At 38.7% G+C, this 27,524-nt stretch overlaps 2 protein-coding genes across 16 annotated transcripts in view; both read left to right on the plus strand.

Moving 5' to 3' along the window:
• LOC109095434 (RIMS-binding protein 2-like) overlaps positions 1 to 8,595 on the plus strand; it is a 151,870-nt gene extending 143,275 nt beyond the window's left edge. For 3 of the 13 annotated variants that reach the window (XM_042728994.1, XM_042728987.1, XM_042728983.1), the window contains exons 26-29: positions 1,054 to 1,086; positions 2,383 to 2,454; positions 2,633 to 2,767; positions 6,685 to 8,595. In XM_042728994.1, the coding sequence (XP_042584928.1) occupies positions 1,054 to 1,086; positions 2,383 to 2,454; positions 2,633 to 2,767; positions 6,685 to 6,873 (429 nt within the window). In that variant the 3' untranslated portion in view covers positions 6,874 to 8,595. Of the gene's footprint in view, positions 1 to 1,053; positions 1,087 to 2,382; positions 2,455 to 2,632; positions 2,768 to 2,879; positions 4,054 to 4,965; positions 5,278 to 6,684 lie in introns of those variants that run through there. The other 10 variants (XM_042728992.1, XM_042728985.1, XM_042728979.1 and 7 more) reach the window with 8 other exon arrangements.
• Positions 8,596 to 9,112: 517 nt separating this feature from the next.
• The window catches only part of LOC109071615 (adhesion G-protein coupled receptor D1-like), a 53,653-nt gene continuing 35,241 nt past the window's right edge, over positions 9,113 to 27,524 (plus strand). Inside the window, exons 1-9 of one of the 3 annotated variants that reach the window (XM_042728997.1) lie at positions 9,113 to 9,886; positions 9,990 to 10,026; positions 11,219 to 11,335; positions 12,069 to 12,164; positions 14,292 to 14,414; positions 15,166 to 15,342; positions 16,700 to 16,957; positions 20,559 to 20,632; positions 22,251 to 22,412. In XM_042728997.1, the coding sequence (XP_042584931.1) occupies positions 9,836 to 9,886; positions 9,990 to 10,026; positions 11,219 to 11,335; positions 12,069 to 12,164; positions 14,292 to 14,414; positions 15,166 to 15,342; positions 16,700 to 16,957; positions 20,559 to 20,632; positions 22,251 to 22,412 (1,095 nt within the window). In that variant the 5' untranslated portion in view covers positions 9,113 to 9,835. The remainder of the gene's footprint in view (positions 9,887 to 9,989; positions 10,027 to 11,218; positions 11,336 to 12,068; positions 12,165 to 14,291; positions 14,415 to 15,165; positions 15,343 to 16,699; positions 16,958 to 20,558; positions 20,633 to 22,250; positions 22,413 to 27,524) is intronic. The other 2 variants (XM_042728998.1, XM_042728999.1) reach the window with 2 other exon arrangements.

Here is a 27,524-nt window from a genome sequence, read left to right on the forward strand (position 1 = left end):
GGCCCTAATAATTATGAGTTAGGCCTTTGCCGTAGATTTGTCACAAACAGCCGCTAGAGTCACGGGGCAACTCCCATTGGAATTGGTAATGGTACTATAATGTTCATTCCAAGTGGGGCGGGGTTAGACTGTTATAGCGACCTAAGAGGACATTGTCACTTACTGTCACGAAGGTAACTTTGCATTGGGACGAGACACTGGCGCACCCAGCACGCTATGGGGGCCTGTTTATAGTCGCACCGGATCTTCAGAGGCTGCGCGGCCAATCGTTGGTGTTTTGCATTTATGCCTTCAGACACGGGCACGCGAGATGTCCCCCTAGGCGAACCCCTAGAGGACGCAGGGTCTCGTTCCCTACGTCAGGGAACCTGGTTACGATTGTACCCTGAACGTTTTCATCTATATATATTATTCTATATATATCTATATATATATGATATATTATATATTCGTTCTATTATAGGTACTGAAACAATTTTTTTTAATTTAGGTCTAAATATAGCTAATAGTGACATTCATGGTCATCATTGTTTGGAAAACAAATAGTCCACCCAACAAACTTCACCTTTAAAGTTGGTAATAAGCACTTCTGAATGTTTCCATCAGAGGGCATCAAAATAGAATAACATCAAACTGAATGATTGATATTACCATCCTGACAACCAAGCCTATTGTCATTCATAAATCATGCTGTGCTTCTTTTTTTTTTTTTTTTTTACATATTTAACTTAATTGTTTTGACGTGGTAATTTGTTAATGTCATTATATAAGTGAGAAAATTCTAATAAAACCATCAAACAACAAAAAAAAAGAACGATAGCAATGTTAAAATAATCTATATTTACAAACAAAATTATTGGTTGTGAAATGTGTCTTTAGTAGTAACATCCATCTAATTTTTCCAATTCAATTCTAAATCAATTAAAAAAATAATAATAATTATAGAACAAACAAGTTAGATCAGATAATAACTATATATTATAATGACCATTTCCAAGTCTTTTACACCCCATTGTCACTTACTGTCACCTTTGCATTGCCGCTGGCGCACAGGCCCGCTATGGGGGCAGCTTGCAGAGTGAGGAGGTGAGTGTGGAAGGAAGTAGTGAGTCTACACTCACTGAGCCTGTGCCAAATGACACTCTATTTCCTGCTGATGGAGCTCACTGCACTGCATCAGCACCTGTACTGTGTGTGGACATCTCACTTACGGGACCCAAACATCATAATGCATGTGCAATTGTGCAACATTTGCATTTCATACTGAATGTGTTTTAAAGCCTTCATAATTTGCTTGATTAATGATTCTCTAAGGAAATAAGCATAACAGGATGCTTTATATTCCATGATGGTAGTTTTAGTGTCATGCTTTAATGAACCAGATATGAATTCCAATGTGTATGCATGCATTTATTTGGATACTATGAATCATTATAATGCATTTATGAAGGCTTTGTGACAGGCTGTTGAGAAATCTGCTCTGCTGTAAGTGAGTGAGTTCCTATGAAAGGAATAGGGAATGGTTATTTGTGACACTGAGATCTCTGTGTGTGGTTTTTGCTGTCGTTGGACTGGAGGTAAAGCTCCCAGTCTGACAGTGAGGACCTGCCTTGCCCAGTGTTGGTTGATCTGTGTTTGTATTTCACAAGTTTGGTGGATGTTGTTTTGGACCTGAAGTAGACTGTTGCTAAATTAGTATTTAATTAGTATTAGTATTTAATCTTTCTAATAAGATACGTAGAGATTCTTTCAGATGTCTGACATTATGTAGGTTTGTTTTTATGAGTATAGAGTTAGGCCTAAACCTAGTGTAGTTTGAATATGTAGGTTTTAATTCTGTCAAAAGTTATAGTGTATAGGTGTCCAAAAGTGAAAAAAGTGCCCATATATAGACAGACAGACAGGACGGATGGATGGATATAGATAGATAGATAGATAGATAGATAGATAGATAGATAGATAGATAGATAGATAGATAGATAGATAGATAGATAGATAGATAGATAGATAGATAGATAGATAGATAGACGGACGGACGGACAGATAGATGGATATACAGAGATACAGAGATATATGGACGTATAGACCGATGGATGTATATAAAGATGGATGGATGGATGGATGGAAAGATGGATATACAGAGAGACAGATATACAGACGTATAGACAGATGGATGTATATACAGATGGATGGATGGAAGCACAGATGGAGAGATAGATGGATATAAAGATAGAGACAGTCAGGCTGATTTATGATTGATTGATCCTTTAAAGTGATTAATACATCTATGTTGTGGCTGTAACTGTTGCGTATTTAATTAGCTCTGTGACAGTTATGAAGGATGACTGAAATCTAACATGTTTTACTTTTTCTGTCCTTCAGGCTGAGCTGACGTTTTGTGCCGGCGATGTGATCACAGTGTTTGGAGAGATCGATGAGGATGGCTTTTATTACGTGAGTAGATTATTTACACCATCTCTGTCTTTGGTCATGCACTATACTATTCTACAAATCACCTAATAATGCTGTTCTTTCATGTTCGAGGTTATTCCTGCTTTCAGCCCTGAACACAGGAGAGCCGCCACACTGGCATTTAGCCTTAGATGCATGATGTCCTCTGTTTTCCATTCAGGGGGAGCTCAATGGACACAAGGGTCTGGTCCCCTCCAACTTTCTTGAAGAAGTGCCTGATGACGTGGAGGTTTACCTCACCAACACACCGAGCCGTCACCCCCAGGACCACCCGTCCCGGACAAAGAACAAAAGGGTACATCCTGTTTCACACTAGCCCTCTGTCATCCATTCGCTCTTTTTTTAATCTCCTTCCTGCTCCGCTGTTTTTTTCCTCTTCTCCGTCTGTGTGTTGTGTTGTGTGACAGCCGGTTGCTTTTTTGATGGATCATTGAAGGAAAACAGAAAACAAAAGAGAGACAGCTTACTAAACACAGAGACATACCATAAAATACAAGCCTGAGGAACCTTTATTTTTATGTCAGATGTTCTGCGGAGGAGAAATGTGAACTGTTAATGAAATTGCATATTCATAAAGCATTGTTTGGAAAAGAAGAATTCACACAAAGAGACGTGCCAGATTATTAGTTGTTTATTGTTATTATTTCTGGAAAAAGAAGCACTAAAAGACTCTATTATTTTTTACCGAATTCACAAGTGAGGCATTGTAATAGATGCTTTATGAATGTAACTGTGTTTAAAAGTGAACTCAATTTATAATAGAGGAGATAGTTTTGATGTACAGAGAACTGAATCCATGTGGAACTGTAGAACTGCATGCTTTTTCTTTCAGAATGCTTCGACACCACCGTGAATTTTTTTTAGGTGCTTTAACGGATTGAGACCAGTTAAAAAACAACAACAACAACAACCTTAAACCCTTTTGTATATGTTTCAAAAGAATTGTTTTTTGTATATTGCTGATATATAAGACTATCAACTTAAAGAAAGACACAAAACAAATGTTACAAGTAGAGAGTTATCAAGAATGATTTTATCTGTAGATGTAGATATTGTACAATGGTCTGTATAAAAAAAAAGAGAGAGAAAAAAATATATATATAATTGCTGATGGATGTTCTGCTGAATCATCAGGACCCATCAAGGTTTTTCTGTACTGAAAGTTTTGTGATTCTTCTCATATTCATTGTGCAGACAATTAAGATGCATTACATCATGGCATTGTTTTTTTTTCCTCACTTGCTTGGCAAAACAGAAGAAGAGTGTTCATTTCACTCCGTAACGGCTCAGTATCTGTCACGTAAGTGAGCAACAGAGGATACCACAAATAATGCTGTCCTCGTCTAATGCACACGACTATAGCTCCTGGTATGCACAGAACACACACATATGTCACATTCACACCAACCAAATCAATGAAAGATCCATTTAAATTAGTCGCAGACTCACAAAAACATTACGTTGATGCCTAAAGTTTGAATTGCTCAAATGACCATTTCAGAATTTACATACTGTATGAACTAACAGACTAATCACATTTTTATTTTACTTGATATTTTATTAATATTTAAATGTTTCATTAATATGAACTGATTTATGTTTATTATTTACTAATATTTATATTTTTGTTTATATTTTCTATTTATAATGGACATCATATATTAATATACTATGATGTAATGTTTAATGTTTGTAATTTAAATGAAATTTTATTAAAGATCTAAATTGATTAAAATATTCTTATTAAAACTATATTTTTATTATTGAAAAAAAATTATTCATTAAAATTACATTTTAATTAATTGCACAGTATAAAACTGACAGTATGATCACAAATTCTATACAGAAACATGCAGTAACCAAGTTACTCATCAAAACACCCCTGCAATGACCTCATCAGTTAACAGTACTATAAGTACGGCTGCTCAGAGAGCTGTGATTGGTCCACTGCTGTCAGTGCATTAGACAGGCACAGCTGGTATCTTCAGTTGTTTCTCTCTCTGGGTGTTGTCCATTATAATGTTCGTCTTTCATTGACTCCTACTGTAAATCATAAGAAGCTATAAGGCCATTGTCGCACGGTCAGAATTGGACCCCTGACCCCCTTCCCCCACCCCTTCTCTTCTCTAATGTGTGCAGTTTAGTAGATTCCTAGTGTACGCCCTGGGACAAACCCTCTCCTCTCCTGTAGCTGTGCACCCTATCATACCACACTGAGCATGAATTCACAAGAAACACTTTTAAAATAGATATTGGACATTGGCAAGGTCAGCCAGATCATAAAGGTGTGTGTCTGTGTGTGTGTGATTAGGGTGCACTGTTTCCATTAACTCTAAGAGTGATCAAACCAGTCCAGCAAGCATAAGTATCATTACCTTCATCTATCTAAAGAGTAGATTTTAGTTATATACTGTTTCCTAGACTTGATTGAATTGATTTTTAAGTTTATGCATTCTTGCAGCCACTTTTGTAAATGAAGCTTTTTTAAAGCAGGTTTGATTTGGCTCCAACACCCTTGGTGAAGTTACCATGCTGAAAGGTGATAGATTACTTCAAAAGACTGGTAAATTAAATACTTATCTTCTCTTTTCATTACCATTATAGAGTATGTTGCTGTTAGCATAATTATTCATTTAAATTTTGTGTTATGCAACTATACAACAACTGATATTAAGGGCAAATTATGGCATGTTTTTGCTTTTAAAGGAATAGTTAATCCAAAATGGAAATTTGCTGATAATATACTCACCCTTTGGCCATCCAAGATGTTGATGAGTTTGTTTTTTCATCAGAACAAATCTGGTTAAATTTAGCATTACATCACTTGCTCAGTGAATGGGTGCCATCAGAATGAGAGTCCAAATATTGCTTTCTCCAGTGAAAAAGTTATCTAGTGATGTTTGTATCAGCTGTTTGGACTCTCATTCTGACGGCACACATCGACTCAATTGGTGAGCTAGTGATGTAATGTTAAATTTCTTCTTCTTCTTCTTCTTCTTCTTCTTCTTCTTATTATTATTATTATTATTATTATTATTATTATTATTATTATTATTATTATTATTATTTATATAGCACATTTCATACACAGTGGTAATTCAAAGTGCTTTACATAAAAGGAAGTAAAATAATCATAAAAAATTATCTCAACAATAAAACAAGGAATTTAAAAAATGATTTAAAATGAATTTAAAACAGTTAATGCAATGAGTTCAGATGTAGCACAGTGCTCATTCAATAAATGCACAGCTAAACAGATGTAAGGAATCTGAATCTGGAAGCTGATTCCAACTGTGGGCAGCATAATAACTAAAAACGAACTCCCCTTGTTTTGTGTGAACCCTTGGTATTTCTAACTGACTCGATCCTAATGATCTGAGTGGTCTGTTAGGATTATATTCAGTGAGCATATCTGCAATGTATTTAGGTCCTAGGCCATTGAGTGATTTATAAAAGTACTTTAAAATAAATATAACTGGAAGCCAGTGTAAGGACCTGAGGACTGGTGTGATATGCTCAGATTTTCTGGTTCTAGTCAGAATCCTGGCAGCAGCGTTCTGGATGAGCTGCAGCTGTCTAATGGTCTTCTTGGGAAGGGCGGTGAGGAGACCATTACAATAGTCCACCCTGCTGGTGATAAAGGCATGTACAAGTTTCTCCAAGTCTTGACTGGAAACAAAACATCAAATTCTTTTTTTTTTTTTTGATCAAGAAGCAAACTCATCTACATCTTGGATGAGTACATTTTCAGCAAATGCTCATCTCTGGTTGGGCTTCACGTTAAAGGAGTTCCTAATTAGTTGATTGTCACTAAAAATTAGATTACTGTCATGTCACAGTGTATAAATAGTATATTTTTTATGATATTTTGTTGCAATTGCAGTCTGAACAGGTTTATTAATGTTTTAATGAGAGTTTAGCTAGAATCTTAAGTGAAGCGCACTCGTTTTTCTGAATTTCACCACATATCATTCATAGATTACTGTTTAGAACGCCGCCCCCTACTGTCTGGGTGTATTATTCATGATGCAAAATATACTATTGATTGATGATTGACTGTATGGTGGCCCTGCTGGGACAGAAAGGACTGTGAGAGGAGATGGAGTGTCTGTTGTACAGTAATGACATTGAGATGCTTTAAAAGGCAAAGAAACACCTTCTTTTCTTTTTAAACATCCGGCCCTGAACTGTACCTTGCGGGTCTTCCGTTAGGTTCCCGTGGAAAAAGCGGGCCCTCCCAGAAGAAGTGCCACCCCCACAGTGCGCCCACACATCCCGGGGTCCGGCCCCGCAGCCCAGGGGCCCGGCAGTCCCATCCGGCGCCCCCGAGCTGACTCTAAGAAAACAGGACTGCTCTCCAAAGGAAAGAATCTTTTGAAAAGGCTTGGTGCTGTCAAATAGTTTCACATAACTCTCTTCACAGCAGCCGGGTTAAGGAGGTTGGAACTGAGGAGAATTTACCTTAGAAGGTGGGAAAAGAATATTTCTCCCATCTTCTGTTTCTGTATTGGCCATGGAAAAGAGAAAGGAAAATGCTGGAAACTAGGGCTTTCATGACCACAACTTCAGCTTTATGCCTTTGAAACTGTAATAAGTTCTGTTTGCGCGTATTTGATTCTTAAAAGCACAGAAATGCTCACTAACGTGAGTTACTAAGATACAATAGAAGGGATGTTCTTGGATAATAAAATAAAATCTATATTTATTCAATTTAATTGTTTCATTTTAGTGGATATTCAATTTATTATTATTATTATTATTATTATTATTATTATTATTATTATTATTATTATTATTATTATGCAACTACATTTTTGGCACATTTTTTCAACTAGACCTGCTGCTCTCAGAGAATAACCTAATTACCTAGCACAAAGTTTTAGGAGTTTAGCACAAATATGAAATGTAGGTTTTGCCGTTACTAGACATGGCTTAAATTTCTACAAATACCATGATGGAAAACAATGTGTTCTGCCACATTTGACTGGATTTATTTATTTTTTTAAGCACTGACAGGTCATGAAACTCCTAGTGGAAGTGAGCCTCCTCATATTTGCCTTATTCAATGCACAATGGTTTGTGTTGTGTCCAGTCAGTTGGGTGAGATTTGTCTGTGTCGTGTGCAGTCATGTCGATGCTTTCCTTCTCATTGAAAAAACAGTGTATTTCGAATCTGTGTGACCAAGTGTTGTGTTGTTTTTTGTTTGCAATGGGTGTCAAAAGTAGGAAAGGAGGGATTCTAACTTTGTTTAAACACTTTGGAAGGAACAAATGGTATGCATTCAAGTGTAAATTGTGCATCTAAATGCAACAATTTGCACAATAATGTTTTTATTTACCATTTACACAGAAGTTTTTTTATGTTTTTGCAAAGAAGGCCCTTGATTTCCACTTATTTAGCACAACTTATTCACAGTTTTACATAAATCAGTTTGGTTATTGAGTCACTGATGCCTCTCCCAGCATTCAAATCATTCAATAACATGATGCACATATTCCGTACTTGATAAGGATGAAGGGAATGAGTGATTGTGAATGTATGGCCAAGGAAAACCTTCCCGTCTCTGTGATCTGTTTCATTCAGTATGTACTGTATTTTTTCCCATACATTGTTCATTTTATTTGTTTGTCATTTCACCCCTTCATTTTGTCCTGAACCAAGATACTAAAAGTAGGTTTGCAAGTATGGACTGAGACTGCCAAAAAACAGGAATGTATGAGAAACATTCTGTATATCTTGTACAATTTTCAGCCAAAATTCCAGGCATTTTAATTCATCAGAATAACTACTCCCCCACCCCACCCCCCCGCCGAATCATTTAATCATAAGATGTTACAGAGCATCGCTTGAGTGACTGCTGCTCTTTTTGTACTTTTTGCCCATTTGTACATTCTTTTTAAATGTTTATACTTGCTTTTCAGACTGCCTTTTTTTGTACATTAAACTTTATAATCTGACAGTGCAAGCTTTCCTCATGGTGTCTTCAAACCATAATGTTTTAAAGTCTGCAATCGTGTGCTAGCTTTATGAAAAAGACTTATAAGCCTATATTGATGGTTATCAAATATTGTGTGAGTGTGCATGTGCAGTTTTATATCAAAATAAATTTGATATTTTATACACACCGTTGTATGTGTTTATTTTATTAACTCAAGACGAGTTTGTGCAGTTTTACAGGTGAGTGAATGAGCTATTTTGGTGTTATAGGGTTGATAAAATATAATCACGTACTTCCAAAAGATGGCGCCCAAAGTCCATAATAGCCTGCCGATGTACTGAAGTAGTTGTTTTTAATATCACCTACCAAATTGTAAAGTTGTTAAATCAAAGGTCTCTTTGTCAAACACACTTAAAAACAATACAGTGGTCATTTATTTCTTACCTGCTCTTTTCCGTTCCATCCTGCATTAACTTTTTTGCAGAATAACTAAACACATTTTCATGTAGGCTATTGTTTTTAGCTCTGCAGTTCCACCTTATCGGTTTCTTTCTTTCTTTCCTTTTTTTTATCTAATAAATTACATTATTAGGCCTACAGAATTCCCATTTCCAGATGCTCAATCATCATTGGAGCACAAAAAGTGAGTGGAATGGCACTAGGGATCTCGAATTGGCCCCAATTATTATTGTTTGCTGTGTATTTGAATGTCAATACACTGAACAGATTCTCGCTGTCGTTATTCACATAACAAATTGTGTATATTCAGAAGCACCTTAAATGTGACGTTGTCACTGTTACTTGTTACTTTTCTCAACGCTGCTGTGGATAAGCCAATCACTGTTGCTTGACATTACTGTGTAAGGTTATAGATGCTGACAGAACGTTGTTCCTTTCAGATGTCAGGTATATTTTTTATTTTATTTTTTATTTTTTGAACTGAACAGATTTCGTTACACCATAACTCTAATGTAAAATATCTACACTAAGTCAGGATGCGAATCAATGGGGAATTCGGCTCTCTTGAGCCTCCATACGCCCCCTGCAGGAAAACAACTTCGTGTCCCATAGAAATCAGTTTAGTAACATTAACCGCCCAAAGGGCTCAACCCACTGATGAGAGCGCGAGCGCAGCGCTTGTTCTTCATCTTCATCAGAGCTCGAGCGCAGCGCGCGACACTCACGGACTTTACAACGATGGATTACAAACTCTGAATTTAGCTGCCAACTACAAGTGATCTTGATACCTGCTGGTCATTTTGAACGTCATATTCTGACGCACTTATTTTTTTTTTCTTACAAATATACCTTAACTGTATCTTTACATTGATATAAGCGCAATGATTTTGTTCGTTTACCGTTAACGGCGCAATATAAGATTTAAGTTTGTAACTTTTTTATTGCTAAAGACTTTTTTGAAAACAATGGACTTAATATACTGTAAAGTACTACTTATGACTCTCCTGACTGTTCAGGTAAGATAATTGAAAAAGAAAAGACAGAAGTAACATTTGTTTCTAATGCGGTTTTGATGTGGGTTATAATGCAGAGTCGCTTGATAAGTTTTATTTCTTTCAGGTTCGTAGTGACGTTGTATCACCGTCAAAACACCCAGGTAATCAGCTGAAATACCAAATGCATTTTTGTTTCAAAACTCGAAGAAATGTCACAAAAAAAAATTATTTCGTTGTTTTATTTAGACAATAAAATTGTATACACTAATAAAACGTCAGGAATGAATCTAAAATTAAACGGAGGTTGACTTTTTCCCCTCAGTTATATCGAATGTAACGTTAAATGGTTAATTAATTTAGCAAAACCTTTTCATTATGTACTTGATACAATAAATAAAAGTGATTGTTTGTACTGGCGATTTACAGACACGATTCAAACTGAATTTAAAATGTCCATTTTTTAAATTTCCCTTATTTGTCGTAAAACTCGGAATACGTCACCGTAATCGCAGTTATAATATAGACGGATCGACATTTAACACTAAAATTCCGTTCACTGTCTATAAATAGAAACCAACATCCTCATCCACAATAACACTTTCTGCTCAAAATTTCCTCTAAATCTTATCTAGTTTATTAAAATTGTATGTTTGACTGAGGAAAATTGATTCAGCACTGAGATCATCTTTTGGCAGTTGTGAAATGTTATGACATATGTTATGAAACTCAGAAAATGAGGACATATTTACAGGTAGTACATAATGATAGAAAATGAATTGCGAAAGAAATATATATAAAGAGAGAGAAAGATAAAGTGTGTAGTTTTTCAGAAAATAATTAAGCTGCAGAGCAAGAAGATGAAATTTATAATTTTCTCTCTTTGAAAGTTAATGGAATTTAGAATTTTATTATAGGGATATGTAGATTATTTACAACTATATGGCTGTTGTTGAATATGAATAGAAAATTCCAGATTTGTCTGATTCTCAAATGGCAGGTGTAGTGATTAGTCTTAAGAAATCATTCCCTACAGTCCAGGTTAAGCAGTATTAATAGCCTCCTGTGGATGTTTGGTTCTCTACACACAGTATTCTGCAGCCAAAATTAAATATTTTATCCAAATTGACCAGCCGAGACAAGTCTGAACCAATGACAACCAACATGCAATAAAACTGTCTCAAGATAATTTCCGTGATCCCCCGCTTTGTCAACCTTAATAAGAATAAACAAAAAACAGTCGAGCTTAAAAAAAAATAAAATGATGCTGGATTGACTACAAACTGTCACTGTAATGTTTTTGCATGTGTGTGTATATTTTTGTGTATACTGTATGGATGTGTGTGTTTTGATCAGGCCTGCAAGTGCTGGCCACAGCTTCACACTACTGGCCTCTGGATTCAGTGGAAGGGATCCACGGCCTCTCAGACCAGATTGGGAACAGAACAGGTCATGTTAATGGGACTAATATAAGTATGTCACACCTGCTTTGTCCTTCTTTCTTTCTTTCTTTCTTTCTTTCTGTCACCACAGCTGTTTAGCATTCCTCCATGGTCACGTCTTAGTTGCGGAAATCTCTGTGGCTTTGCAGCTGTCTTCAGTTCTTAAAACGAAATGATTTCCTCATTTGATTCGAAATGTTGAGGAATTACATGATTACCTCAGTTGTGATGAAGACAAATGACTATGACATTTAAGGGTGTCAAAAGTACAGTTTCTCTCAGTGATTTACTTGTCCACTTGGATTTTTAGCTGTCCAAACTCACCAACATATATCACTAAAGTGTGAGAGCTCTGCAATGCCCTCAACAGATCTGCTGAAAATTTGTGCAAGTTAGACAAACAACCACATGTCATTCCATAGCTGGAGTATATTCCTAGTATAAGTACAGTATGGCAGTTGTTCTGTGCCGGCTAATTCAGAACAAATGGAAGGCTGAGAGGAATTCTCTGGGCCTCTCAGACTTGTGTCGACACAATGTGTCACATGTGCAGATCTAAAAGATATCTTAAAATCTGAATGCTGCTTTGAATGTTACACTGGGACACTAGTCAATTATCCACCATGTCTGCCTGAGTGTCTCACAATGTCCCTTTTTTCTGTTTCATGTCTCTATGCTCATTTGTACATGTGTCTGTTGCTGAATCACCTGTTTTTTTTTTTCATCTCACTTTCTTTGTTGTTTCCACATTCTCTCCATCACAGCTGTCAGAATCCACAACCATACTGTCCTGACTACCCATAATTCTTCCTCTGTGTATACCAATGACTCTGCCTACACTAACATTTCCGCCACTGTAGGTGAGGTTCTTACACATGTTCACTTCCTAGTTCAAAGCTATGGGTCTTGGGGAATAGTGTTAGGGCCTATACATTCATGTAGACCTTGTGTATAAGCAGGACTTCATTAGGAGAGGGTAAACTGAAAAACTCTGATATATGACCATTTACATTAGGGTAATTGAAGCATGCATTGTTTAGTGCTGTTTAATCTGGCATTCTTCACTGAAATCAAACCTTTCGTAAGCTTTACGACTGATTTTATTGGATCCAGTGTGTTTGTGAAACTGCGTTTGAAAACCTTGTCCCATTTTGGAAATCTACTGTATGTGGTGTGATTTGTTATGTCAGTTCGTTTAAAACAAATGTCCCAGCCAAAACTATACAGCCGTTTGAATGTAATTGATAAAGCAGCATTGCAAGAGTGCTGATATTTAGTTTAACATTGTTCCACAGTTTGAATCCTATCGCTTATCTTTGTTTGCTACATGAATTCTGATTTCATTGGCAAAGAAAAAAATAATGAAACTGACAGTTTATATGGTCAGTTATGTAAATGTATATTGCTATCCATAAGTGTATATTACTTATTTTTATGTGTATAGTCAGTAAGATGTTTTTAAATGTGTATGCATATCTGATCAAAAAGTTAAAAAAATAATATTTTTACAATTAAAATAACTGTTTTCTATTTTAATACATTTTAAAATGTAATTTATTCCTGTGATAGCAAAGCTGAATTTTCAGCAGCCGTTATTCCAGTCTTCAGTGTCACATGATCCTTTAGAAATCAGTCTAATATGCTGATTTTGTGCTCAAAAACATTTCTTATTGTTATATTCATGAAAATAGTGGTGGTGCTTAATATTTCTGTGGAAAACGTGATAAATTTTTCTGTTTTTTGTTTTTTTGGATGAAAATCCAAATGGATAAAAAAGCACTTTGTAACATTGTTTTTACTATTAATTATTATCAATTTAATGCATCCTTGATGAATAAAAATATTAATTTTAGAATTTTCTTTCACGAAAGAAAAAATCCTACTGACCACAAACTTTTGAATAATAGTGTAGTATGCCTGAAATTGCAACAGCTAACAAGCTGTTCATTTAAAAATGTAAAAAAAAGTCATAAATAATAATAATAATAATAATAATAATAATAATAATAATAAAAACCCTGAACAGATTAAACAATAAAAATAACATTCCTTTCAAACAGTCCACCATACTAAAGTATTCAAGTAAAAATGTCCAGTGCAATTTGCACAATATTTATGATCATTCTGATAGCATATACAGACAGCATTAATATCGGCATGGCTTGCCTATAGTATGTAATTTTGTAATTCAGATTTATTTTGTATACATTATATTTCCTGTTGGAAACCTTTTATTCATATTTCAGTTGCCTCAAAATCTCACTCTAAAAAAAAGCTATATTGTAGTTCTGCACAATACTTCACAAAGGCATGCCGATACCCTGGATCTCACTGCATAGATGGATGTTCGGTCCTCTGTACCTCTTTTTCTCTCTGCCCCCACAGTACAACTGTTGTTCACTCACTCCATGCTTCACTCTGTCTCCTCTCCGTCTTCTGCTGTCTTCACTGAGCACTCTGTTCCATGATCATCTTTTCTCTCAACTCATCCATTCATGAGGTGCGATGGTGCTGCGGCTCCCACTGTGATCCACAGATCCTGGTTTTTAGGTCTAATAAAGGAGGATTTATTGAACAAAGTCACTGCATTCAAAGAAGAACAACTTACCATTGACCAAAAAAACTGAAAATCGTGAATCATTTGCATTGGGGGCTTTTTAAATCCCCAGGTCCTCATAATCCAGGAGATCTGCTCTTGTTTTAGAGTACTCATATTTTTACTATATGGGTGAAAGGTTAGGATTTTCTCATAAAGTCTCTAGTCAATACATCACATGAACTAATGACTTTGTTGAGAATAAAACAGCTGTCATTCCAGTTAGACTATCAATGATTATTCACCTAAAATATTCAGGTTTCAATCTGTGTTAGATAAAAAAGGAAAGAATGATGAAGTAGGTTTGTGCACGAGATGATTATGAACTGTAATGCCTTCTGAAATTAATTTCAAGTGTTATAATCTTGTTGGTTGCGCTCTCATCATGTAGACATTGTAGAAGGAATGGTCAATAAGGGCATCTATCTGAATGGTGATAACGGGGCCACTTTCCTTCACTTTGGCAACTATAAAGACTCCTGCATAAGTGATCCAGCTTTGTGTGGACCTGCCGGTGAGATTTTATTGTCCTTCTGCACTCTTTTCTATTGTTATAGAAGTGCATGAACATCTTTATATGGTCATAGATGTATGACAGTTGAGTAATGTGTTGCTCAGGTTATACATGACATAATATTAGCTAATGGTTCAAAATTAAGTTTATGTTTCTCAAGAGCAAATATATCAGCCTACATCAAGCGCTTTGTGCGTGAAAGCTGATATCATCTGTTGTTCATCTGCTCACATCAGCGCACATTCCTTTGCTCTCAAAAACAGAGAATATGTTGTATTTATATTTATTTTCCAAGGCTTGACCAAAGTAAGACTTGCAATATTGTTTGTGACGAAGCGGCCTGGATCTAATAAAGAAGCTTTTGTTTAAAGTTAGATATCAGAATGTATTGGAAAAAGAGCTTGGTTTTTGGTCTTAGCCAGAGGATTGAGAAAATCAGACTTAAGAGCTTTAATTTATTGATACATCATTCTTTGTTATTCATTTATTATTTTAAAATTTGCTAATTTACTTCAAATTATAATATATTTGTAATATATTGTATGTTAAATATTATTATTAAAACATTGTTAAAATAAAGGGAAATATAATTTTGAATGAATAAATGCAATTATTTGAGCATCAAATCACTGCCTAAATACTGTAAAGTACTGTATGCTGTATTTTGTAGTAGTACAGGATTTTTCTCAAAGTCTCAAATGTGTCATTGTGCTTAACACTAAAGTTTTATTTAACTCTTACTCCTGGACAGGGATAACTTTCTCCTTCTTCTGGAAAAATAATGAAGTAGATTCTCGTTTTGCGATTGCATCCGGAGGTAAAGTCATCTCAAGTGGTTTCTCTGTCTACTCCAACCCTTATGGCGGATACGTGGAGTTCTACACAAGAGGAGACTCCAAGACATGGAAAGCACATATTAAACTTCCAGGTAGTTATTATTTGAGTGTGTGGGGGGGAGGGTTGGTTCAGTATGTGGAGAGTGCTTAAATGGTTTGGGAAACCATAGTATGTTGCCTTATCTTTAAAGCCAAAAAATATTTCCCATGATCTCAAAGTTTTGCTCACATGGCCTCATTTTGAAATACATTCTGGTTTGGAATTACATTTGCAGTCTAACCGTAAATATTTTGAATATGTAGTTTTGTGCATAATTACATTGATTACATCCAGATGTCCAAAAGTACTTGAGTCGATAGGCTGCAGAATAAACTGTCTCGGTTAGACTTGACAGAATGATTTAAATTTGTGTGAAAAGAAGTGTGAGTGAAAAAGTAGCTCAAGTCATATCATTCAGCTGCCCGAGAAAATAATAATTTCTTTCATCTAAAATTTTTCAGTCATTTGGCCATTTGTGTCATTTCCAGAATACATCTTTAGTATCTGAAAGTGATTGTACACTACAGTTTAAAAGTTTGGGGTCACTATATATATATATATATATATATATATATATATATATATATATATATATATATATATAATATATATTAAATACATCTGTGAAGAAATTAAATTCATTAAATTGTTGTGACCGCAAAGACATTTATAATAATTGTGAATCTTTCTGCTCATCAAAGAATCCACAAAAATATTGGTGCACTACAACTGTTTTCAACATTGATAATAATAAGAAATTTTTCTTGAGCACCAAGTCATATTAGAATGATTTCTGAAGGATCATGTGACACTGAAGACTAGAAAAATGGCAGCTGAAAATTCAGCTTTGCAATCACATGAATACATTTTAAAATATATTAAAATAGAAAAGTTATTTTAAATTGTAATAGTATTTCATAGAATTTCTGTTTTTACTGTATTTTGATCAAAGAAATGCAGCCTCTAGGATAAAGTCAGAAAATGAACAAGATCCCCAAGTATAATACCTAAGACTAAAACGGGTATTACCAAAGCATAAACCAATTCCTCGAAAAGAGAGACATTAAAACATTATGTACTGAGTGGGATGATGTGATGAGACATGCTCCATGTGCTATTTTATCCCTGGACAGATTAAATGAGCCATTGACAGTTCAACTCAGAGTTTCTGTATACCATGTCTTATTGGCTTCATTATAAGCTGATGAAATCCATTCCACATGCTGTCTTCAGCTCTGAGTTTCTGTTCATTTTAAACTTGTGTTTTATGGACCCAGAAACTATGAGTAGATCTGGAAATAATATTACTATTATCTTTATTTCCAAACAGTTAAAACATGAAATCTTTGTATGCTTGTTTGAAATTTCTTTTGCTGGCTTTCTCTCTCCTCATCTCTGTCTTTATTTAGGGCCCTACTGGACACACGTTCTCTTCACATGGACCCAAACGGAGGGGTTAAAGGTCTACATTAATGGGACATTCAGTGTCGGAGACCCCACAGGAAATGTTTCTCTAAACTACGGCGACCCCTATGCTGACTTGGTCATTGGCACAGGAAACACTGGGAATTACAACCACTATGCCACAGGGGCCTTTGATGAGTTTGTGATTTGGGAGAGGGCCTTGTCCCCTCAGGATATCTGGATGTACTACAAAGCAGCCATTGGTAAGTTATTATGGAGCTTATTGTGATTCAAATCTGCTCTCATTATCATTTTATTTATTTATTAGTTTATTTTCTCTGTGGCAGCCTTCACTTGTCCCAACCATGTGCTTCTCTGCAGTTGTCAGCCATTGCTGTTGTTGTCAGGGCTCCCTAAATTAGCCGCACTTGATCTTTGGTGTCTCTAGCTTGTCCAAACTTGCCTTTTAGCAGATGGTAGCAACCCATGCTTTTTAATATATTAAATATTCCTGGTTAATTCTGTCTTTATTCATTTGAAGTGCAAGAGCAATTATGCCACTGAACAATTGAACAGTTAAACAATGCTTAAATGTATTATTGCATTAAAAGGGTGGTTGATCTCGATTTAACTTTTTTAACATTAGTTAGTGTGTAATGTTGCTGTTTGAACATAATATCTGCAAAGTTACGGTGCTGCAAGTTAAGTGTAAACAGAGATATCGTCTTTTAAAATGATGGCCGTTTAATGCCTACAAAAACAGCTCATAGGGACTACAACGAGTAACTTCCCAGGTTCATGACGTCACAAACCCAGATAAACCCCGCTGCCGGGAACATGCAGCAAAGGGGGAAAGGCCATGTTGTGCTGCTTTAGAGAAGAGGAAGAGAAAACTAGGGATGCGCATAAAAATCTTTTCATATACGAAGACAATTCTGTCTTCTAACGATTCTAATGCATTCACAAGTTTCAAAATCAATGTTCTAAAGCAGCGGTTCTTAATACTGTTCCTCGCATCTCCCTGCTCTGCACACGCTTTGCATCTCTCTCTCTCTCTTTCTCTCTCTCATTCAGCTTAGCTCCAACAATAAACTGTTCCAATTATACACGTATTTTCACATTGCTATTAGAAGTATTGGATGCGCGGGTTGCCGTACTGTATTAAAGCTTTAATCAAGATAAAACCGTATATTTAAAGTTAACAGAAACAGTAGCATTTTCAAATAATTTGAGCCCATTGCGTATTTCTGAGGGAGGGGCTTCATAAAAGCAGGAAATGATCAACACGTTTATCGGAGAAGGGACAGAGCGGTGTGGAATAAAGGTAAATCATGTGAAAAATACTGTGTTTTTTTTTTTTAAACGAAGCATTAACACGTTAAACTGCACCCCATAAACAATCAAGACTACAAAAAAAAGTCAGCCACCCCTTTAAATTGTTATTGCATTGAATATAGAAAATATTTAACTTTTTTAAAGTAGCATCTGCACACAAAACTGTTTTTTGAAGTAAAAAACATAAAAAATAAAATAAATGTGGCTTAGGTCTGCTAATATTTGTTGGGAGCAACAAATAATTTTAAATATTTTTGTGTTAAAAAGTTTGGGGTCAGTAAGATTTTTTTAATCAGCATGGATGCATTAAATTAATCAAAAGTAACAGTGAACATACATTACGTTACAAAAAAAAAAAAATTCTGATGTATTTTTCCATTCATTGAATCTTGTAAAAAAATAAAATAAAAATAAACAATAAAAAACCTTTACATCATGATCTCCAGAAAATTAGGCATCACAACTGTTTTCAATATTGAAAAAATAAGACGTTTTGTAAGCTCCAAATCAGCAATATTAGAATGATTTCTGAAGGATCATGTAACACTGAAGACTGAAGTAATGCGTTACCATCATAGGAATAAATTACATTTTAAAATATGTTAAAATAGAAAGCATTTTTTATGGTAATTATATTCCCCAATATGACTGTTTTACTGTATATTTAATCAAATAAATGCAAATGCATGTAAAGTTTTGGTGAGCTTAAGAAACCACTTTCAAAAACACTTTCAAAAAGAAAGAAACAAGTGCCATTGCTGAAGATCATGGCTAAAAGTTGAATTTCAGAGTGTTCTTTTGACTGTATGGATAAGAAACATCTGTGATGGTGCCTCTTTGCTTTTTTGCCATTATTGGAATTATTACCCTGCATGCAGGTTATTATAGAGAGGAAGAAGCATTTGAAGACAATTTCCTTCAGAGACACTGGTCCACATTCCACCAGTCCTCAAAAAAACACATTGAATCGCACTGTTGAAATACCATTATATGTTTGGATGTGTCCTCGAAGGCAGTTTTGTTGGCTTTGGTCGTAACTGCGGATATCTTTACCTTATATGTATGTGGCGGCAGGATGAGTTTTATATCAGGGTTTTGTTTTCTTTTAAACTGCAAGTGTTTGGAGCCTCATTTGGGCACCTGGTTGAAGTTTCTTGCAGGCAAGATGTCTTCAGTGTGGCAAAGACAAATTTAAGCTCCAGTAGGGCTACAAATGGTTTCCATCTTCATCAGTATCGGAGAGCAGACCAATGAGGTCTTTAACACCTGGAGAAAACTATCCGCTAGCATTCACATTCATCTCAATGCCATTTGGCAAATGCCCACCATAATGGTGTAGTTACAGAATCAGCCAGCAAGGGCTAACAGGGCCATGCTAATTAGACAAACCTTGACCTTTTAGACCAGACAGCACAAAAAGCTTGAAGTCATGCCTTTCCATTACCATATGAAGAAGATTATATTTTCTTCCAAAACTAATAAAAGAAAATTACATTAAGTACAATAGTGGACTGGTCATTTGGAAGGTCAAACCCGGAGTGATGCCTTTTCATTATTTTTGTCTGTTTTCCAGTAAATATATATATTTAAACATCCTTAAGACAAGATATATTTACTGGAGAAGTAAAATTGGCAAAAATAAATAGTTTTTCAAACAGTAATATTCAAAAATAAATACATTGGCTCCAGTGTAATAAAAGCATCTGCAGGAATGTGAAATGTAAAACCATGCTAAAATACATTTTATCTCAACAATTTTGTTCCTCAAGTAAATTATTTAAACTTTTATGTTGCAGCTTTACAATTTAGTTCCATAAACCATCCATACTGGCACTTTAACAAATATGGATCCATGACTCTTTTAAAGAGGGATAATAGTGATTATGTAGGTTGATGTTGGCACTCTGGAGGAGGTTTTGGCCACCACTTTAGAAACTGTGAAATATATCCCCTCACAGCACTGATTGTTAGCCCCTGTTAGGGATAAAGACCTTTTGTTAATGATAAAAAAAACATGTTGTTGTTGAAAAAGAGAAAATCTACTGTTGTTTTGCACACGTCCAGCTGTAATAGGCTCTAATGAGGGGCATGGTACAGAGTCATTAGCGAGCTGCTTCGCCAGGGGCCCTATAAACCAGCTTCACTGCAACCGACATGTGCTTTCAGGAAAAAAGGTATTACATGTGCCTTTTCAGCAGGTGTGAACTGTTTGTTCCGTGAGGTGAAGAGTACTTTAGCTCTTTAGATCATGGCTTCTGTGCATGTCATATTATAACAGCATTAAATTTTTTCAATTATCCTATTATGCATTTTTTAAACTATCGTATACCTATTTAATTATTCTTATTTATTTATTTATTTATTTATTTATTTATTTATTTATTTATTATATTTTTATTGAAATAAATGAAAATTATTTTATCAAATAAATGTTAGAAATATTAAAAATATGTATACGTACATTTAATTCTATTTATTATTTGTGTCTGTTTTCTTTATACAGTATTTCTTTTATTTTTGTGACCACAGGTGAGAATGTGATGTCCACCTTCCCAACTGAAGCATCCATCAGTGTCACTGCTGCAACAGATACTCAGTTAAAGGTAAATTCTTCTGACCTGAGTTCACCCGTTGCTCTTTCTGAATCTGTTTCTGTGAGTCAGGACTGTAGTCTCCCATACCAGAGAAGTGTAGAAAGATAACCGCAGAAATACAACTTCATCACATATTACTCCAAAATTCCAGGGTTATCTAAGAGATTTCACATGGTGGGAGCACTCAATAGAATATTCCCAAAAAACACTGAAACTTTCAGGGCAGTCATTTTATTTGACTAATGTACCTAAATGCAAACACATCTGTAATGAGGGTAGGCACTAACCTGTCTAGCTTCTCTCTCAGCGAAAGTAAGAAATAAGTACTTGAGCTGAATTCACCAGTATCTAATTACGAAACATGTTTGTGTTTCTGTTAGGTCTGTTAGTTCACTGAAATGACCACAAGTACAGGGTTGGATTTCTCACTCATCAACCTTAATCAAAACCGGCCCAGCCTGGCTAGATTAACTGCAATGAAGTCTGTTTTTGGAGATGAAGATTCATGAGTTTATTTAAGCAAAATAACAACTAAAAATCCCCCAAAATACACTTCATAAGCCTTGAAGGTTACTCATGTGATTTATTTATATGTCATTACTTATATATATATATATTCTAAAAAAAAAAACCAAAAAAATATATATATATATATATATATATATATATATTCTATAACAATATATATATATATATTCTAACACAGAGCCAGTGTTATTTTAATATCACTGATATGCATATTATGGTTTTTGCTTATGGAGCAGCAGTCACCGAGAGCAGGGCACTCATTCTGTTGACTTCATTTGAATGCTTGTAAATTAAGTTGGCCATTCAAGACACTGACATATTCTCTAAAGGCTCTCAGCAGTGTTTGACACACCTCCTTTTACAGGCCCTCAATCTGTCTGCTCAGATTCTTCTCTGTGCGGTAATTAAATGGATTCGACGAATGCAGACAAACACACACACGCACACAACAGGGCCTCCCAGACTACACCTCACACACCCTTGGATGATTAGGTGTTATGAAGCCGATGCAGACGTTGCTCTGGGACCATCCGTGTGCGTATAGACACACACACCCTTGGCAGACGTGCAAGAGCACAGCAGGAAATGAGGTGGAGGCCGAAGCTGTAAACACAAACAAACTCAGCTCTTTTGGAACTATTGTTTCCCCCCAGACTCTGAGGAAATGGAAAGAAATCAGAGATTGAGCATTCGCACAAATGACAACACTGGCCGTTATTGAGTAAGGAGGTCAAGTAGAAGAGAAGATTTTCCATAATGGCCTCTTATAGGTTATGGATAAAAAATAAGACTTTAAACAACTGGTTTGGAGCTTTTTTCTTTGGAAAGTTCAAGTAAGACCGGCATTCAGCTTTGCTGTTGACATTGACGTTCACAAGTCCCATGAGAATGAGATTTAATTAAATAATTTCAGCTGTACTGTAAGTGCCAGTTATTCTGATGCTTGTTGTTGAAATGATTCTATTAAATTATGGGAAACCAAAAGAGCGCCTTTATATTTTGAATGTCAAGTCCAAGCCACACAGAGCCATTACATGTGATTGTGGGTAATTTTATGGAGTGCTGTTGACACATATCCACTTTTTTGTGTGTGGTACAGAGAACCACAGAGATGCCCCGACCTGCCTCCACAAACCTGACAGAAGAAGTTCAGAGACTTCAGGACCCCATGCGGTTACAGACGCTAGACCTCCTTCAGTCTCTATCATTTAACCTTCCAAACAAGACTATACCTCAGGAAACAGCCAACAATCTTACACAGGTAAAGATAAGAAGTTTAAGGGTTTTTGAAATCATAAATAAACATTGAGGTATAAGAAAATAAATATTTCAGGATCTGCACTATTTTTAAGTCACTAACAGGTGAAATAAGTACATTTGTGTCATGAATTGTATGATTATTTTTTTACAGACAGGCATGCTTCATGCTGTTTGGAACATCTTCAATTCAATTTTAGCAGCAGATCATCATATTAGAATGATTTCTGAAAAATCATGTGACTCTTAAAGCTGAAGTAATGGCTGCTAAAAAATCACTTCCCTATCTGTCGGTCATCACGAATTATGTTGAACGACATATGGGGTCTCACTTGGGAGGCCAATCATCTCTGAGTTTAAGAGAAAACGCCAATGAAAATTGGCTAGTGGATTTTGCATGCTGAGCCACTCCCCGTGCCTACGGATATATAAGGCGATAACATGCATCCACTCGTTCAGATTTTTGCTTCAGAGCCAAGTGGTTGTATGAAAAGCTGTTATACTCAACAAAGCAATTCATCTGCTGTGTGTTGGGAAGCTGTTCTGGTTGGCGATATGGCGCGAACAGCGGTGTCCTTTTCAGCGATTCCCCCAGGCTCTTCAACTAAAAGAGCAGATTTCCTAAAGAGCAAATCACAGATGATTTGCATCTTTTTAAAGATGCCGTTTCATCCGTGTCCTTCTGGATGCGGTCGTTTCCTGTCTTCTGACAATGGCCACTAGTGTTGTCTTCCGTGTCTGGGCATTCAGCACTTTGAAGACGCGTTCGTGGATGGTTCATGCCCGCACTGGGTGCGTGACCATGGCAACTCTGCGATCGCGTCTCTCCTTTCTTAAAGGGAAAGGAGCAGACCCCTCTGTCACTACCCGTCCTGGTTTTTCTGCCATGAGCAGAGAACCGCCGGCTAGTGCTCTGGGAGATTTGAGGGTGACAGTGAGGGCTTCTCTGCCGGGCCACGCCCTACGCACCTCTCACCCCTTCCACAGTGCTTATCCTGTGCGGCTGCTGGGTGATTCTGCTGGGCTGTCTTACGGCATTCCCAACATGTTATTCGGTGTGCCACCGGTTGATCAGATGTTGATTGCAGCATCGGGGGATGGGCTGTTGACCTCTGTGGATGAAGATTCGGCGGGGCTGCCCCCCTCGGGTGTTGTCGCCACTGCAGAATCGTAAACAGAGTTGACAGCCGTGCTTGCCAGGGCACCTGTGAGCATCAGGTTAGAGGTGAATACACCACCCAGCCCTGAGTGCTTACGGCTGGTCGATTGGTTCTCGATGTAGAGCGTGGCTCACAACCGCGTTTTGCTCTGGTTCCTTTCTTCCCGGATGTGCATGGGCAAGAGACGTAGTCGTGGATGGCCCCTTTTACAGCCAGAAGCCGCTTGTCTCCTTCCTCCATCCTCATTACCCTCGATGGTGGGGCAGCTAGGGAGTGCGTCGACATTCCCCAGGAGGAGAGTGCGATTGTGGTGCACCTGTGCCCATAAAACACCGCCACTTGGAGGAATAGTCCGCGTCTCCTGTCCAAAGCCTATAAGCTGTCGGCGGCTATCACTGCCAAATCTTGCAGTGCTGCGGGCAAAGCTGCCTCTGCCCTGCATGCCATGGCAATCCTGCAGATTCACCAAGCCAAGGCTTTAACAAATGCACTAGGGTAGCACTGACCCGAGGTTGATGTAGGAGCTGCGCACTGCAACTGACCTCGCCCTTCCGGGCGACGGAAGTCACGACGCAGTCCCTCAGGAAGGCGATGTCCACTCTGGTGGACCAGTAGTGCCATCTCTGGTTCAGCCTGATCAAGATAAGAGATGTTGACAAAGTGTGCTTTCTTGATGCTCCCATCTCCCAGGCTGGCCTGTGTGCTGACGCTGTCGAGGGCTGTGCCCAGCAGTTCCCGGCAGTACAACAGCAGACTGAGGCCATACAGCGCATCTTGCCCCGATGTGATCCTCTAGCTACCATCGTTCTGTTGCGTGCCGTGCCTCAGCCTGCTCGTAGCCGTGCGCGCCCTCCTGTGTCCTTCACAACAGCTCCGCCCTGCCCTGAAAGTTCTTCGATGCTGGCACGTCAAACCCTGCGCAGGAGAGCGGTGCCCCCAGTCACAGCCGGCTGCCTAATCATCCAAGAAAACGACGAAGCGGTCCTGACACGGGCAACTCGGAGATGTGGGAGACTGTGGCCAGGAGGTCGCTGTTCGGAGACGCAACGCCTCTCCATGCATCTCTGGCCAGTTCCACGGGGAGTTTTGCTGTGATGACTCAGAACGCGATGATTTCTTGGCCATCCAACACGACTTCCAATTGCTGCACCACTGCGGGTACGTCGACTGTCCCTTTGGTGCCACTCGTACGGAGTTTGGGGGCGTGGCTTGCACTGCCCAACCTGTCCCGTTGGCTCATTAGGACAGTTCGACTCGGTTAGGCGATTCAGTTTGCCCGGCGGCCTCCCAAGTTCTATGGCGTTCTCGAGACTTCGGTGGCAGTCCGGGATGCCTCTGTCTTGCGCAAGGATATTGCTGTCCTGTTGGAGAACAATGCAATCGAGCCGGTCCCTCCAGTTGAGATGAGGAAGGGGTTTTACAGCACTTACTTCATCGTACCCAAGAAAAGCGGTGGCCTTCGACCTATCTTGGATCTGCAAGTTTTGAATCCGGCCCTGCAGAAACTCCCGTTCAAAATGTTGACGCGGAAATGTATTATCAAATGCATTTAAGCCCAGGATTGGTTTGCAGCAATTGACCTGAAGGACGTCTTTCATGTCTCAATCCTCCCTTGCCACAGACAGTTTCTGCGGTTTGCATTTGAGGGTCAGGCATGGCAGTACAAGGTCCTCCCCTTCGGGTTCTACCTGTACCCACGTGTCTTCATGAAGGTCGCAAAGGGCACTTTGCCCCACTTTGGGAAGTGGGCACCAGCATCTTCAAATATCTCGACGACCTGCTCATCATGGCCCAGTCTCGAGAGGAGTTGTGTGATCACAGGGACCTGGTGGTTCAGCACCTCAGTCATTTGGGGCTTCAGGTCAACTGAGACAATAGCAAGCTCTCCCCTGTGCAGAGAATCTCTTATCTTGGTATGGAGTTAGACTCGGTGAGTATGACGGCATGTCTCACTCAGAGGCTCCTGGTGCATATGGCATCTGCAGCCGCAGTCACGCCGCTCAGATTGCTTCATATTAGACCACTTCACCACTGGTTACACTCCCGAGTCCCAAGATGGGCATGGCGCCATGGTACACATTGTGTCACCATCACTCCCATGTGTTGCTGCCTATTCAGCCCCTGGTCGGACCTTGCTTTTCTACGGGCCGGGTTGCCCTTAGCACAAGTGTCCTGGCATGTCGTTGTCACAACAGATGCCTCCAACACGGGCTGAAGCGTGACGTGCAACGGGCAGGCAGCTTCGGGGTCCTGGACAGGAACTTGACTGCTTTGGCAACTGTCTGGAGTTGCTGGCAGTGCATCTAGCTTTACAGTGGTTTCGGCCATTGTTGCTAGACAAGCATGTGTTCGTCCACATGGACAACACGGCTCTTTCGTACATCAACCGACAGGGTGCTCTACGATCTAGTCGCATGTCTCAACTCGCCCGCCATTTCCTCCTCTGGAGTCAGAGAAGAGAAGGCCACAGAGATGCTCGGTCATGACATGAGTCGTGCTTTCTTTCCTGTCACCCTCCACCTCGAAAGTGTAGGTGGCTGCCATTGCAGCCCATCACGATGCAGTGGACAGCTGGTCACTGGGGAGGCATGGCTTGATCATTAGGTTCCTGAGGGGTGTCAGAAGGTTAAATCCTCCTAGGACACCCCTGATACCCTCCTGGGACCTCTCTATTGTCCTGGCTGGACTTCAGAGGGGTCCCTTTGAGCCACTTGATTCAGTCGAGCTGAAGTTCCTGTCTCTCAAGACAGCGCTCCTGATTGCGCTCACATCCATCAAGAGCATTTTCGGTAAGTGAAGAGTGCCTTGTGTTCGGGCCGGCCTACTCTCACGTTGTCCTGAGACCCCGGCCTGGATACATGCCCAAGGTTCCCACCACACCTTTCCGAGACCAGGTGGTGAACCTGTAAGCACTGCCCACGGAGGAGGCAGATCCAGCCTTGGCGTTGCTGTGTCCCGTAAGAGAGCTTTGCATATACAATGACCGCACCCAGAGCATCAGAAGCTCTGAGCAGCTCCTGGTCTGCTTTGGAGGTCAGCAGAAAGGGAAGGCTGTCTCCAAGCAGGGGTTGCCCACTGGATAGTGGATGCTATCGCCTTGGCGTACCATTCCCAAGACGAGCCGTGCCCTGTGGGGGTGAGGGCTCACTCCACACGGAGTGTTGCCTCCTCCTATGCGCTGGCGCACGTCGCCTCTCTGGCAGACATCTGTCGAGCTGCGGGCTGGCCGACACCTAACACCTCTGCAAGGTTTTACAACCTCCGTGTAGAGCCGGTTTCATCCCGTGTGTTGGGTAACAGGTAATTGGCAGGAAGAACTGGCTCAGTGTCATGCTTGCTGCACCATTCCCCCTTACATGGGGATGCGAGAGCCTTTCTTCTCCCAGTAGAGTTCCCCAGTTGGCGTACCTGCCTTAGAGACCCATTCCATATGTAGTACTGCCCCCTGGGTCAGTCCATATCAGTATCTCCACATGTCACCTCCCTAGGGGTAGGATGTGGTCTCCGTAGCGACCTTTTCCCTAAGGCTTGTTTCCCCATCGTTCTGCCAAGCTGAAAGAACAAATAGGAAAGATTTGAAGCAATCTTTCACTGAAGGTTGAAACTTTTTCAACAGGTTATGACCTTAGTGTAGCTTTTGTGACGCCGCGGCTTGTCAACAATTGCAGCGCCTGAATTATTTGCTGTTGCCGGGACACGTTCTCAGCTCCTCAGCGAAAAACCTGAATGAGTGGACGCACGCTGTCGCCTTATATACCTGTAGGCACGGGTAGTGGCTCAGCATGCAAAATCCACTAGCCAATTTTCATTGGCGTTTTCTCGTAAACTCAGAGATGATTGGCCTCCCAAGTGAGACCCCATATGTCGTTCGACATAATGTCTCCATTCCCTCCATCAGGGAATGAGGGTTACGTATGTAAACGAGACGTTTTGCAACATAAAAATAAATTACATTG

The sequence above is a fragment of the Cyprinus carpio genome, chromosome B8, assembly GCF_018340385.1.
Source record: "Cyprinus carpio isolate SPL01 chromosome B8, ASM1834038v1, whole genome shotgun sequence".
Lineage (NCBI taxonomy): Eukaryota > Metazoa > Chordata > Actinopteri > Cypriniformes > Cyprinidae > Cyprinus > Cyprinus carpio.